This window comes from Echeneis naucrates, chromosome 19, assembly GCF_900963305.1.
Source record: "Echeneis naucrates chromosome 19, fEcheNa1.1, whole genome shotgun sequence".
Taxonomy (NCBI): domain Eukaryota; kingdom Metazoa; phylum Chordata; class Actinopteri; order Carangiformes; family Echeneidae; genus Echeneis; species Echeneis naucrates.
The window spans coordinates 8,054,521-8,068,116 of record NC_042529.1 but is presented as its reverse complement, the minus strand read 5'-3'; the positions used below and the strand labels follow the sequence as shown (position 1 = coordinate 8,068,116).

The window sequence follows — 13,596 nt, the reverse complement described above, 5'->3', positions numbered from 1 at the left end:
TGCTACATAGTCAGCATCAGAATAAACAGCTATTTACTTACCCAAAAAAAAAGGTACACCAACAAATTTAACACTTAACTTCATATTAATATTACATTAAAGTCAAGTTGCTTCTTTGTTTTTTCCAGCATGGCAGCAGAAAACGTCGGGTCAAGTTGGTGGTGGACCGGGAGTACGAGACGAGCTCCACCGGTGAGGACAGCATGCCGGAAACCCAACGCAGCCGCTTGGCCACCAGCTTCAACAGCCACGCCAACGTTAACGGCAGCATCTACATGGCCCAGAACGGCTCCATCATCCGCACCCGACGTTCGGTCAACACCACGGGCCCCATGACCAACAACCTCAAACTCCCCTCCCCCGTCTTCAGCTCGCGGCTGGCGAAGCACTTTAAAAAACTCGACAAAATGGCTGCGACCTTGGAGGAGCGGGTACCCCTGAACAGCCCCAGAACAGCAGCAGACGGCGGGTCCAACACGCTGCACACCTTCCAGAGCGCAGGAACGGCCACTTCCTCTTCCTCCAACACTGACAGAAATAAAACGCCGGACGTGTGCAACACTCGACAATCCAGCAATTCCTTAGGATCCACCAGCACCAGCAACACGGGCCCAGAGAGTGCGGCATCTAAGTCGAAACTGCTGAAGGCGGCGCAGGACGGCGTGGAGCAAACGCCTCAGAGCACAGAGGAGCGGGAAGAGCTCAACGAAGAGGAGAGGGAGTCAAAAGTAGACGACGAGGATGACGGGCTCGTTCTGAGGGAGCCGTTGGAGTGCCCGAGCGATAGGACGCAGTCAGACGAGGAGGAACTGTGGATGGGCCCCTGGAACAGCCTTCACATACCGATGACCAAACTCTGACTGACACTGACACCACTGTGCTGGCTCCTTGTTGCCAGAATCATTAAAGCGTACAGACATCCTGTCTGTCCGTGAGTTGTGGATCTAACAGGGATGCTCCAGTCCGATTAGGAGAAAGCTAAATGCGTACTATTCCTCATCTCAACAGGAAGAATTTCATTCATTTTTGATTCTGTTGAAACAGATGACAAAAATACATTACAGATTAAGTAAATTGGCATCTAATTGGTTGTTTCTGAAATTTATTCAAGAAAATGTCTGTTTTTTTTAACTTCACAATAGTCCAGCCCAAGCATCCCCTCAGCACAACTGGTCTCAGAACTGCAAACATACGTGACAAAACTGATGTAGAATGAGAGGACTTGTTATATTTCTACTTTGCTAAGATTTAATGATGCTGGACTAAAAAGTCTATGAACTTTCTACGGCCCTTTAAGCGTCTCCGCGTGGAACTGCACTTCGTTTCATTCAACGTTAACGGCCACTGGTGCGATTCATCCGAAGAATTTGCCTGACACTTTTCATTGACACATGAAGTCTTGTATTGTTCAAACTTGCCTTTTTATCCTTGTCAAGTTGCTTGGCAAACGTTATCCAAATAAATATATATATATATATATATTTCATCAATTGAAACATGCACTTTGGCTAAATTGGCTCTGAGTTCATGTCTCCCCTCAGAAACTAAGTTAAACTTTCTAAACTTCACATGGAGTATACATGCTGCTCCAGCTTGTCTCGAGTGCCTAAATTGCACTGCAGGTTTGATGCAAATATTCAAATTGTCATCTAAATCTCAACAAGGGAAATAAGAAAGCTTCCAAACCGGTAAACTACTCATTCAAGATGTAGCTGCATTATACCTGCCATCAAAATGTTTCCACGAGCCCGCAGATACTTGTTACACTCGCTCAAAGCTTAGATTTCTGCTTCACTCAATACAGAAGTTCTATTTGAAACTTGAAAATAGAATAAGAACTACAAAAAGATTTTCAAGTCAAAAGAAAAAGAGATACAAAATGCATGAGCTATAATAGAGTAAGGGAGATTAAAGAGAGGAGGACTTGATTCAAAGTTTTACGTTGATAAAAAATGTCAAGATTTAGATTTTTATTTATTTTATTTTTTTTTCATTAAATTAAAAAGTTATGTGATTCAGAAAAAGTTGCCCACAGAAGCAAAAATCTTTTAAAAGACATTAGCATTTTCCTTTAATTAAACAAGATACTGTTTGGAATTAAAGAGATTATTTTTTTGAATTCCCTAATTCCACAGGATCCCTGAGAGCTGACTCAACAGCACACGGATCCTCATCCCTCATCAAACTTCGATGTGATAAAGGTGAGAGAACTTTTTAATTGTGAGCCACATTATAGTGAAGTCTGAAAGAAGTCGGACCATTAAGCTGTGGAATTAGCCAAGTTTTAAAACTCTCACATTTAATTTGACGTCTGCATAATTTTGCATTAAGGAATGCAACAGAGGGTGCCATACCGGTGGTGATATTTGAAAATGAGTGCTCCTTATTAGCTGGAATTAGTGGACTGTACTACAGAGCAGTATTTTCAACAGTTTCTGGAAGGAAGGGCACGTCTGAGCTGCTGCTATTGATTCAACTAAATGAGCTGATTATGTCACTGATTCCTGAGTCCACTGTGCTTTATTAGTGGAGAAGACGGACTGAACTCGGCTCATTAATCTATGACACAGGCGCAAAAGATTTGATTCGTGGCTGTAATGATGTTAAAAAATAAGCTGACTTATTGTGTGTTTCATCCTGAATGTGGCTTAGCACATTAATTTCATATGACAGTCCCACACAGGATGTTTTATGAGCAGTAAACAGTTACACACCTGACAAAAAATGTGTGTGTGCAGGACCACACAGCACAAACAGTGGAGCTTTAGTTGTTTTGTGCATCCATTGACTTAGACTGATTAACAAAGTTATTAACGTGTTGGGATAAGGACCCTTAACTACAGAAAATATACAGACAATTCAAAAGGTCAATAAATAATTAATGAAAATATACTTCAAGTATCAAAACTAAAAGTTATGTAGAAAGAGATTATTCTGTTTGTATCACTAATGTAAACATTCAAGCACATTTTAAGTATAAGCAAATAATAGAATTATGGTACATTTATGAGTATTTCAAATTTTATTATGATCCTGGTATATAATAAATCCACCAATAATCATCCTTTTGAAAATTCAAGTAAATAGACAAAGGTTCACTTGACAGTCACGTCATTACATGGATAGTGGATGTTAAAGGATATACTGCACATCTTATGGAAACAGGGTGCTAAAAAATAAAACATAGCCCACAGTCAGCAAACACGTGTCATATTCAGTGGATATAATGAATACACCAAAATCATCATCGAAAAAACTATTTAACAAAGTTTCAAATTGTCAGCTTTTGTACATATTTGTGAAAAACTCACAAAACAATAGACATTAAAAGATGCTGCTGTGTACTGCAGAATAACATGCCAGAGATAATGAATACTACACTGAATATTTTACACAGAAAGTAAAATATTTCTTTATATGTCTAAATGTGTTTGAGTAAATTAGAGCACTTCAGAGTTTATTCTCTCTCATTTTGAAATAAATAAAAAAAAAAAAAAAAAGAAGGGAAAAACACTTTATATCTACTTACAGGAAATTGTACACAAACAGCAATGACAGATAAATGCCAACCAGGGCTTCACATTAAAATAAATAAAGATCCAAACGCACATTTGTCTCAGGTTCAACACATTAAGAAATGTTACATTCAGAAATGAGGTCTACAAGTTAGAAAGAAAGAACGAAACGTGACGATGTGGTGAAGCAGATGGATCATAAATGTACAATTCAACAGAAAACGTCCCTTCAGGTTCAGAATCAGTGTGGGTTTCGCATAGTTACATCAGCTGAAGTCACTGTGATCACCAGGTTCTAAAACATGAGTTATTTCTACATTTATTTATCATGACAAAACAGTCACTACTGTACCTGTCAGGAACAGAGTTGTGGTTTCTGAGAACAACAGCTCACTTTAAGGAAACATTCCTTTGGCTTGTGACGAGCGAATGATCATCTTTGTGCGTGAATTTTAACAAGTTTGACTATTCTAAGGAACAAGTCAAGGTCAGGAATAAAGAAATTAGAGTCATAAAATAAGGAGAAAAACAAGACCTAAAGAGCTGACGTGACAAACTTCACTATTGCACTAAAATTTAAACATCATTACTTGGCACAGAGTTGTTACTTGTTTTACTTGAAGACAAAATGAAAGTAAAAAAGGACAGAAAGTCCAATTATATTTGTAGTGTGGCCTGGAAATGAAAATAAAATTCAACCTTTTGAATAAAACTAAACTCTCCCTGCATTTTAGCAGCAATATTTGCAGTCTGCAGGTCGGGGGAAGCTTCTGTGAACGCATGATTTCAGTCCTTCAGTGTTGGAATGTGGGTTAGAAATTTGGTAAATCCACCCAGAAAAACAATATAATACATTTGCTTTAGGGTTAGGGCTAACCCAAAAAACACAGGATTTTTTTTTCCTTTCAGAATTCACATTCAAAGATGTTTGAATTTTCTCTAGATAAATTGAAGGAAGTTTTGCCAAAGTACAGCAAATGTGACACTGACTGAAAGCATTTAGATTTTTAAATATTAGCTCTACAGGAACTGTACGGAAAAAAAATGTTATATGGAAATGTTACACATCAAAAAAAAAAAAGGGAAAAATTTCAAATATTGGAAAAGAAAATTGAAATGCACAAGGAGTGGAAATAAACTAATCATGATAAATGACAATCAATACAGTACTCTATAAAGATACATCAATCAAAATCAAGGCCAAAGAAATTCATTGCAATGTAAAGCCTTATTTTAAAGAATAATTTTTCATTGGGAATTATATTTCTAGATTTCTAAAAACCAGTCCAAATATTTAACTTTTGTTTTCTTCAAAACTAAATTCACAACTGGCCTGGGATTAGAAATAATAAATATTATGATCAGAATTAAAATAAAATAATAATAATTTGACTATCTTTTGACAAAAAGATTCTGTCAATCATCAGTAACACTACAACAACAATACTGATGATAACAGCACAAAGAAAACAAAATGTGCAAAATGCTGACAAGGCGAATCCCTCCAAAGTAAGGGATGTTTTGTTTTTTTTTTACCAAAATGGTTGTAGCAATAAAACTCCAAAGCTTTTAAGTCATAAAAGCTGAAATCCATCCTACCTGACAACTTATAAGATTTTTTGGAATGAAATCCAAACTTTGCCAGTTTTAGACCTTGTTTAGTTTGGGTCGAGTTCTTAGATAGCACAGTTCAATTTTGAAAACATAAAATAAACATGAAACACAAAAGAACAATTTGCAGACAATGATAACAACATTAATCCCCTCATGGAGGCGGCCAAAGATCTTTGTCAGAGATACAACTAGAACTCACCTTTAGGGCAGTCACATTAGTGTCTAAGAAATCGCAAAGGGTCTGCTGCTTCCATTGTCTGTTCGGATGTATGTCGTCTCAGTTTGACGCCACTCATATTAAGATGCAGCCATCTGCATTTACAGTACTGTGAAATTGCAACATTAAGAAAAGAATTGTACAAGCCAGCTTGTCAGCCTCCTTCACAGCGCCCTCAGCCCAACGGCCCCTACCTGAGAAGGAGAGAGCAAAAAGTGATTCACCCCCTCGGCCCTCGTACTCTCCTTCTACGTCTCTTAGCAGAGCCCCCTCCGCCCCCACCACCAATCTTCTGGGTGCTTTTTTCTCATGATGCCAGAAAAAAAAAAAAAAACTGTAGTGTAAAAAGTTACTTTAAACTGAATACAGATTAGATCTCAAATTGCAAACTGGAGCCTGTGCTAGTGCACTGGTCATTTCATCTTCTGTGGAGCCGTATTTGAATTTTCCCTGAATCAACTCTTTGAAGAACTCATTCAATGCAGAGGCCATTTCGTCCCCCCCCCCCCCCCCCCCCGCAGCCACCCTTTCTTAGCCCTTGCTGTAACCTTCTGAAGAAGTTTAAAAAAAAAAAAAAAAAAAAAAAGGCACAACTGAAAGCAAAGCCATACCTTTCTACCCTTGTAATGTGACTCAAGGAAGTGTGTTTTTTGGGGGATAAGAGAGGGAATGCATTTCTGCTCTCTTGTATCCCTGATCACGTACCTTATGACTTCAATTTCAGCAGCTGCCTCTATTACTGTGGACTCTCTGTGGAAGCACATTCCAATCAATGAACCACGATGAGCACAGAGCTGTCCACAGATTTCCAGTCAGAAACTCCTGTCTGTCACTCAACCAAGCAAAGCAGCTCAACCAGCGTCACCCAGCCTGTTAAAAGGGCTTCGCTTGAATCCCATCCTCCACTTGCTCAACTAGGACAAGGAGAGGGTGATATCCACGATGCATCAGAGTCATCTCTTGTAAAGGGGAATCCTCCAATTTTAGAAGAAGTCGACACAAATTGCACTCTCTGGTTTTCATTTGTGGATCTTCCAGTTCCTGAGGAGGTGAATCTTCCAGGCCAGGGGGGTCAGAGAAGAGGTGGGCAGATGATCAGGTTGGAGTCGCCGCCTAAAGGAAGAGGAGGAGGAGGATGAGGAGGCCTGTAGGAACCTTCCTGCCCCCACCCTGCCCTCTGCCACCCACACCTTCAGACCTGCAGCTGCAGACAGATACCCTGCAGGGGACACAATACTTATTTACACATATTTGCATAAAACACAAGCAATTTTATAGAAAAACAGTGGTACCGGACTAATCTATCTAGAACACAACACAGCACTTATTAAGATCACAACCGTGATGAGCACACTGCGGAGTGAGACCATCTGTTATAAAAGAGATTAAATGTTGCTATAAATTAAGTATAAGAAATATGAGAGTGAACAATTCACTGAATTGTAAACAGACTTTGAAGTAAATTGCAAAAATAGGTGATATTGCATTTCATATACTACTTGTGAGTTCTTCACTCAACACATAAATTACTGAAAGTCTAAGTTTGTAACTGACAAACGGTGCTAAAAGTCTTCGGTAGTGTGGTCCAGTTTACTTCAAAGTCCTTTTGCATGGCAGGTTAAAACAGGAGTTCCAGCTATTGTGAGAGAGAAGTGATGTATTTCTAACATCTATGAAACTATATCTTGTAGGATTTTCAATACTTCACACCCACCTCTACTGAATGGCTCTTTGGTCTCCACTCCGGCTGCCTCTATTTCAGGCCTTATCCTTTCTTTGGAAAAAGTCTTCATGTAAGTACTCTAAATATAAACTTGCGCTTAATGAACCTGATTCAGAATTTAATAAGTGAATTTTTTGCCTGACCAGTAATCAAAATAAACTTCTATAAATCTAAAGCTCAAATACAGGTGAGGTCAAAGGTTCATTCTTGACTTTAGAAACCATAATTAACAAAACAATGTCAGCATGATGGCTGAAATGATTTACTGGTTTTCCAATATCGCATGGATGTGAATGTTAAAATCCTCCAAAATGTGATTATATAAGTGATTGATACTAAACAGCTGCAAAATAAACTTTGAATAAATCAACTTGTCAATTTCTGTTTCTTCTACATTGTATTTACATCTCAAAGGAGAGAACCCAATTTTCTACAGATAACCTGCTTGTATAATTAGCATAACTGAGAAATTCAAAACAGATTGTGTTTATTTGGCTACTTTAGGTTTGTTTGTTTGACCCTACAGCACCAAAAGTGCCACAAAAAGTTTTCAAGGTTTGGATTGTTCACTTCATATGAAGTATCTCTTGTAGTGTTAGAGGTTAGAGACAACATACGGTACCTCTGTTGCCTTCCCATGCACAGACAGCAGGCAGAATGTGAGCCTCACTCCTGGAGCTCTGTCAGAGCCACACAGCATGCAGCTCTATCATCCTTACTCTGGGCAGGACCGTCCAATCCGCCGCCAGTCGTCATGCTGCGACTGCGACTGGTCAGCTTCTTGAGCTCGCTGGCGAAGGAAATTACTTTCTTTTTGTCTTCCCGCGCCACCTGGAATCAGGAATTGAGTCATGTAAGTGAAATGCATAAAGAGACCCTGAAGATGTACCAGAAGGTTTTCAGCAGTTTTCTCCTTAATAGTCCTCTCTGTGTCAGTAGTCAAAAATACCTTTTCTTTGGAAAAAAACAAAAGGAAATATAGATTAAACAAAATCTTTAACTTTATTCAACGAGGCAGGTCATTGAACAATATACTCATATTCAATGGATGGTGAATAATAAAATTATTTATCTCAGATTTACAACATGTAAAAACACTGGCTGAAGACAAGCAGAGAAAGTCTAACATTAAACTATCAATCACAAGAACAAACAAATCAGCAAGTGGACATTAAAAAAGGGTCACAAACAAAGGAAGCAGCGATGGGTTAAAAGCACATGCAATCCATCACGCAGGTGTTATAAGACGATGACCTTCTCACAACAACATGGAGTAATTGAGTTAGAGAGACAGTCAGCCAGGTTTCTCAAGTACAAAGTTCCCAGGATTCAGTCCACGTATGGAGCATGCAAGATGTTAGTGGGGCAATTTTCAAAGGAAAATTTTTTGTCATGCACATGATTGCAAAACAAAAACTAAAATGTCTCTATGTCTCTAGCAACCATGTTTAGAGCTACCTGCTCTTTAAGCTTAAGAATAAACTTTCCCGCCCCCCGCCAGCGGCTCTGCGCCTGGTAGACACACTCATGATCCAGCAGCACCCGCTGCAAAGGTTTGGTGGTGGAGGACTTCTTAGAGCCAACATCTTTGGTCACTTCTTCCATCAGGACATAGTCACATGGGTTGGGATTTGTTAAGATACTGTAGGAATACTTGGCTTTTGACAGAGTCTGACCAAGAGAGAGAAAGAGGAAGAACATGTAAATAAAATAGAGGGCTTATTTTTCTTACATTTTTCTGCATTAGGACAAGCTACGTTCATTTATTTTGTCTCCATAGTGCAGAACCTAATGCAGTGAAAACCATACCTGCTGTACAATGTCCTGAGCTGTGCTGTAACGTGGGGCCTTGATCACGGTATGAGGCTGTTCTGGTGACACTTCATGGACCTGAACGAAGAACATATCGTCCTCTCCTCCTCCTCCTCCCCCTCCTCCCCCTCCTCCTCCTCCTGCTCCTTCTCTGCTTCCCACAGTCAACTCCTCTTCTCCCTCTGGCACTGGGTTCCTTTCATTTAAGTTCTGTATGAGTAAATCAGTAAATCAGACGTGAAACACATGTGAAGCATCACTTATTTATTATTTATTGAAAAGGACAACCACAGGGGGGAGCTATGCTCTAAATAAAATAAACTATACAGTCTATGGCATTGCTTGAATTTTATTATTAAATTTTAAAAAAGCTTATAATAAGCAAAGGACTTCAGATGAAAATGTTCTAAATCATTCAACAAAGAAATCTGATGAAACATTAAACATGAAGACTGCACAGACCTCCTCTCTTGTTTTAAGGCAAATCCTTCCCACGTATCCCTCCTCAGAGTTCCAGCTGTGGACAAGCCTGACCACCTCCTCTTCAGGTGCAAGAGGTCGATGCTCTGCACAGTGCTTTGCCTCACTGCGCTCCTTCAACAGAGGAACCCTCTCCTCACAAAGGAAGTAATCCTGTGGCTTTCCCGCAGACGCTACCACCTATGGGAAGATGGTTAATGAAAAAGTTTAGGCATGCAAAAACACAAGACATAAGTTGACACAAAGGTGTGCAACCTTATTCAAGTATCATAAATTTCTATTTCTGAGTTACTGACTGTGTCCAGCAGCTGCTTGGCAGTGGTTTGCTCCGTTACACCGAACACAGTGAAGGGCTCAGAACCGGGGGCTCCATGTACCGTCACCTGCTGCCGCTGGGATGCACAAGACTCCTCTGAACTGAACAGCTGTGTAGCGAGCGAGAGAGGAGCGAGAGAGCAGGTTGCTATGAAACATACTTGTGTGATTTATCCCCTTTATCAGACACCCTCTCTAACTGTGTCCTCAAAGAGTATGATGGAGTAAGACCAAACTGATTCACAGCAATGATGTTGCATTCAGTGCCAGAGGAATTTCTTTGAACATGCTTGGATTGTGGCCTGCAACATTTAAATTATTAAGAAATCTGTCTGTAGCATTAAAAGGTTTTTTAAGTGCAACTGAAATGTGACCTGAATAAGTCTTACCAAGGATGAGGGTGTAGCGCCCCCTGTGGGACCATCTTCTGTTCTGCGGCTGTAGATAAATAGGCTGGACACTTCAAGTGGCTCATTATGCTGTGTCCTCAACTGGACATGTCTGTACCCTAAAAAAAAAAAAAAAAGACACAACAACAAAGAGATTTTGTCTATGGCATCCATTACTGGCCAGTGCTATTATGTTGAAACTAAAATATCTTAAACGCCTACCTGGTTTGAGGGCTTTCAGAGGAAGAGTCCTCTGGGCAGTAGTCTGGGAACTGTTGTTCTCCACCACGGCAAAGCGCAGGAAGCACATCTCTTCAAAGTGCACTGTGAACTGAAAGTGCTCATTCCACATGGGGTTGAGGGTGTTGCGGTGGATGGGTTTGGTGCGGAAGTGGCAGCTGTCAATGGGCATGCCCAGAATGTCCACCTCAATGCAGGGACTCCCGGAATTGTTACTGGGACAAACGTTCTGACCGGAGACAATCTGAGAGAAAACAAATGAGAGAAGGCAGGACATGATGAATGAGCTTGGATAATAACACACTGTATCAACAACGCAGCTAAGATTCCATTTATATGATCCCGGTTTTTGAAAAACCATCTTGTTTTCAGTGCATTTGATGAAAACCTGAGAAAGCATGAAGCCAAAAAAACTCTGTAATCCCTGAAGTCACATTGACCTGCCAACAATGACTCTTTAATCTTCTCCTTGTCTCACTCACTCACTCACTGACTGACTCATACACACACACACACACACACACACACACACACACACACACACACACACACACACACACACACAACATGGAACCAGATAATCACAACCTCACAACAGATCCTGGTGTGTGGGTAAACACTAGCAACTTTGAATGAATGCTTGCAGCAGGTAAATCCAACAGAATGAGGATGTTTAACATGACGTTGATTAATCAATTTAAGATGTTATCCGTTTAGTACACAGATACACGACACATTAAATGTCTGGCAGTAAGACTGTAACAGCTCCTCTTTATCATTCACACAGATGTATCTTACAGACTTGTAACACCTGACTTATTGCAGTAATATCCAGGCTTACAGTGTTCAGTTTTGTTTTTTGGTTTTTTTTGCAAAGAATGTGCAGTGAGTGACGCAAAGTGATGAAAAGTACAGACTGAAAAATAAATGAGACTGGAAATGAAATAAATATGCAATTTAAATGCAGTGAGACATTATTTGCAAATACAAAATATTGCAACAGCAAATATATTATATATATATCATATATCAAGCATATCATGAAAGTTTTTGCTTCAAACTGAGTATATAAGAGGTATTTAGGAAAATATTCAAAGAGGCAGGAAGCCAAAGGTGTTAGTCAAAAGAAGTGAGGGTGAAAGTTGAAAGTTAAAAAACTCTTGAGGACAGAGTAGTCACCCCGACCGATCCTCCTTTTGGCTCGAATAGTTTCAAAAATTTCAACTCACAGTGAGGGAATACACAGCAGGGCTCATTTTCTCCACATCTCTCTCCATGGGACAGAACTGCTGATAAAGTGGACAGCTACGGTCCCACAGCACCGCCGGCTTTAGGACATAACCACAGCCGCCGTTGGCCTCAAACAGTGCTGTGTTAAGCTGCATGGGCAGGTCTGCGAATGAGAAGAGCAAGAGCAGTCAATTCAATTAGCACTGAAGCAAACAGCTCTATCCAACAACTTAAACCCCTCCTTAGCATTTGCAGAAAAAGCTATCTAAGAGGCGGAGTATTGAATTGATTGAAGTGAAGTGATTTTCCCTGTTTGTTTTTGGTGATTCACTCTAATTTAGTTACACCAGACTGACTAACTGACTGACTGACAAAACGTGTATGTTTCAGTGCAGGTACGTTTCTAATTGCACACAACCAGGTGATCGTGTTTTGCAAATTTTGATTCAAACTGTAAGAAAAAAAACAACAATTTAAGAAGCAGACAAAAACAGAAAAGGGTTTTTTTTTTGGCCAATTATCTTAAACTGTCAGATTTCAGACAGCAGATGTGCACATACAACATTAAACAACATTATACAAAAAAAGTGAGAAGACTTGAACAATCCCTTAAAAAGAAAATCATAAGAAAACATTTTATCTAACAATTTTCAAAGATATAACACATACTCCTCTTATAATGTCGCCAAGTTTAATCCAAAATGTCCAGTTTTTTTCCTGTTTTATGGATAATGGGCAGCACTGGCTCAGTTAGAATTACAGCCTCTCAGCCAATTTCAAGTTTCTACAAAGATGTGAAAGATTTTGAGATGATATGGTTTGCAAGAGACAAGTTTCTAGAAATTGCCCTTCGTGATGTTCATTTGAAAACAAAGAGTGAAAAGCTTCTTTTTGTGCTGCCCTCACCATCGGTTTGATAGTTGAGCGCAACCAGCTGAATACCGTGCAACCAGAACAGCAATGGGTTTGGGTTCGTTGAGTCGATCCTGGTTGCCGCCGGGTACGTCCTGAGCAGCTGGCACACAGTGTGCTGGATCAGTTTCTGAGAGTAGCGCCGACATAGGCGCTTGGCAGCGTTCTCATTGACGGAGGAGATGTGGTAGCACTTGGGCGTGCGGATGATTGCGCTGAGAGAAGTTGGGGGGTTGAGGGTGGGGGATGTCTGCTGCTCTTCCCAGCTCAGCCGCTCTGTGACACCTGGACGCAGGGCAGAAAGATGTGTTTACAGACCCAGAATCCCTATGTTCTCAACCACCAGGGGCACATGAAGATTTTCCCAAAACTTACATTTTTAATGTTGCTTATTTAATCCTGAACGTTGCTGTCTTCTGTAAGCTTTCATTTTAGTGAAGTTTTTCTTTTTCTTATTTCCTTGATAAAATTCAGCTGCGTATCCAATCAAACTGTCCCACATTTAGTTGCAACCATGTTAATCTAAAACTGCTCAATTGACTTGGATGGGTGTCAGTGTTGGGAGATGGATGGCCTTTTTGGGCTTCACATCCACCTACTCTTTCTCAGTAACATTTCCATTTTTCAAAATATCTCTGAAATGCAAATAAGAACGGAACAAAAATACATGTATCTGTTTTTTAACACACACATGCTAAGAATCTGCGCCCCTTGGCCCTACGTACCTTTCCCAGGGGTGCGGCTCTGGGTTGTGACCTCCCCCGTGGTGCTGCAGCGAGCGGGAGCTGTGCCAAATATGGACTTCCTGCTCTTTCCTCTGTCCTTCCCTCTGCCAGAGCCAGCCGGAGACAGTGTGGAGAGGCCTAGGTTCCCACACACAAAACACAAACAAAAGAGAGAATGGTGAATGATGAAATGCAGTACCACTGAAGACACCACAACAGTGATGATGATGATCAGTATCGCTCTTCTCAACTTATATCACTCAGAGCTGTCACTGAATCATTATGAAGATGTTGCCTCTCTGTCCAGCAGGCGTCACTTAAAGTATGTTTGACACGACAGCGATCAGACTGCTGTCTGCCTGAATTGGGCCAGTTGCCCTCCCTTCCCCCTCTTAGATCTCAGGTCCCTGGAAACAGTCAACAA

At 40.4% G+C, this 13,596-nt stretch overlaps 2 protein-coding genes across 14 annotated transcripts in view; one reads left to right on the top strand and one right to left on the bottom strand.

The window, feature by feature from the left end:
• LOC115059626 (protocadherin-15-like) overlaps positions 1 to 1,385 on the top strand; it is a 144,338-nt gene extending 142,953 nt beyond the window's left edge. The window contains exon 38 of the mRNA XM_029527226.1: positions 129 to 1,385. Within this exon, the coding sequence (XP_029383086.1) occupies positions 129 to 860 (732 nt within the window). The 3' untranslated portion in view covers positions 861 to 1,385. The remainder of the gene's footprint in view (positions 1 to 128) is intronic.
• A 1,597-nt stretch (positions 1,386 to 2,982) lies between these two features.
• Positions 2,983 to 13,596, bottom strand: part of plce1 (phospholipase C, epsilon 1) — a 71,537-nt gene continuing 60,923 nt past the window's right edge. For 11 of the 13 annotated variants that reach the window (XM_029527180.1, XM_029527172.1, XM_029527178.1 and 8 more), the window contains 11 exons: positions 13,173 to 13,310; positions 12,442 to 12,732; positions 11,535 to 11,698; positions 10,288 to 10,549; positions 10,066 to 10,184; positions 9,658 to 9,786; positions 9,344 to 9,541; positions 8,879 to 9,091; positions 8,528 to 8,740; positions 7,692 to 7,900; positions 5,938 to 6,565 (listed from right to left, as the gene is read on the bottom strand). In XM_029527180.1, the coding sequence (XP_029383040.1) occupies positions 7,736 to 7,900; positions 8,528 to 8,740; positions 8,879 to 9,091; positions 9,344 to 9,541; positions 9,658 to 9,786; positions 10,066 to 10,184; positions 10,288 to 10,549; positions 11,535 to 11,698; positions 12,442 to 12,732; positions 13,173 to 13,310 (1,892 nt within the window). In that variant the 3' untranslated portion in view covers positions 5,938 to 6,565; positions 7,692 to 7,735. Of the gene's footprint in view, positions 5,541 to 5,937; positions 6,566 to 7,691; positions 7,901 to 8,527; positions 8,741 to 8,878; positions 9,092 to 9,343; positions 9,542 to 9,657; positions 9,787 to 10,065; positions 10,185 to 10,287; positions 10,550 to 11,534; positions 11,699 to 12,441; positions 12,733 to 13,172; positions 13,311 to 13,596 lie in introns of those variants that run through there. The other 2 variants (XR_003842215.1, XM_029527175.1) reach the window with 2 other exon arrangements.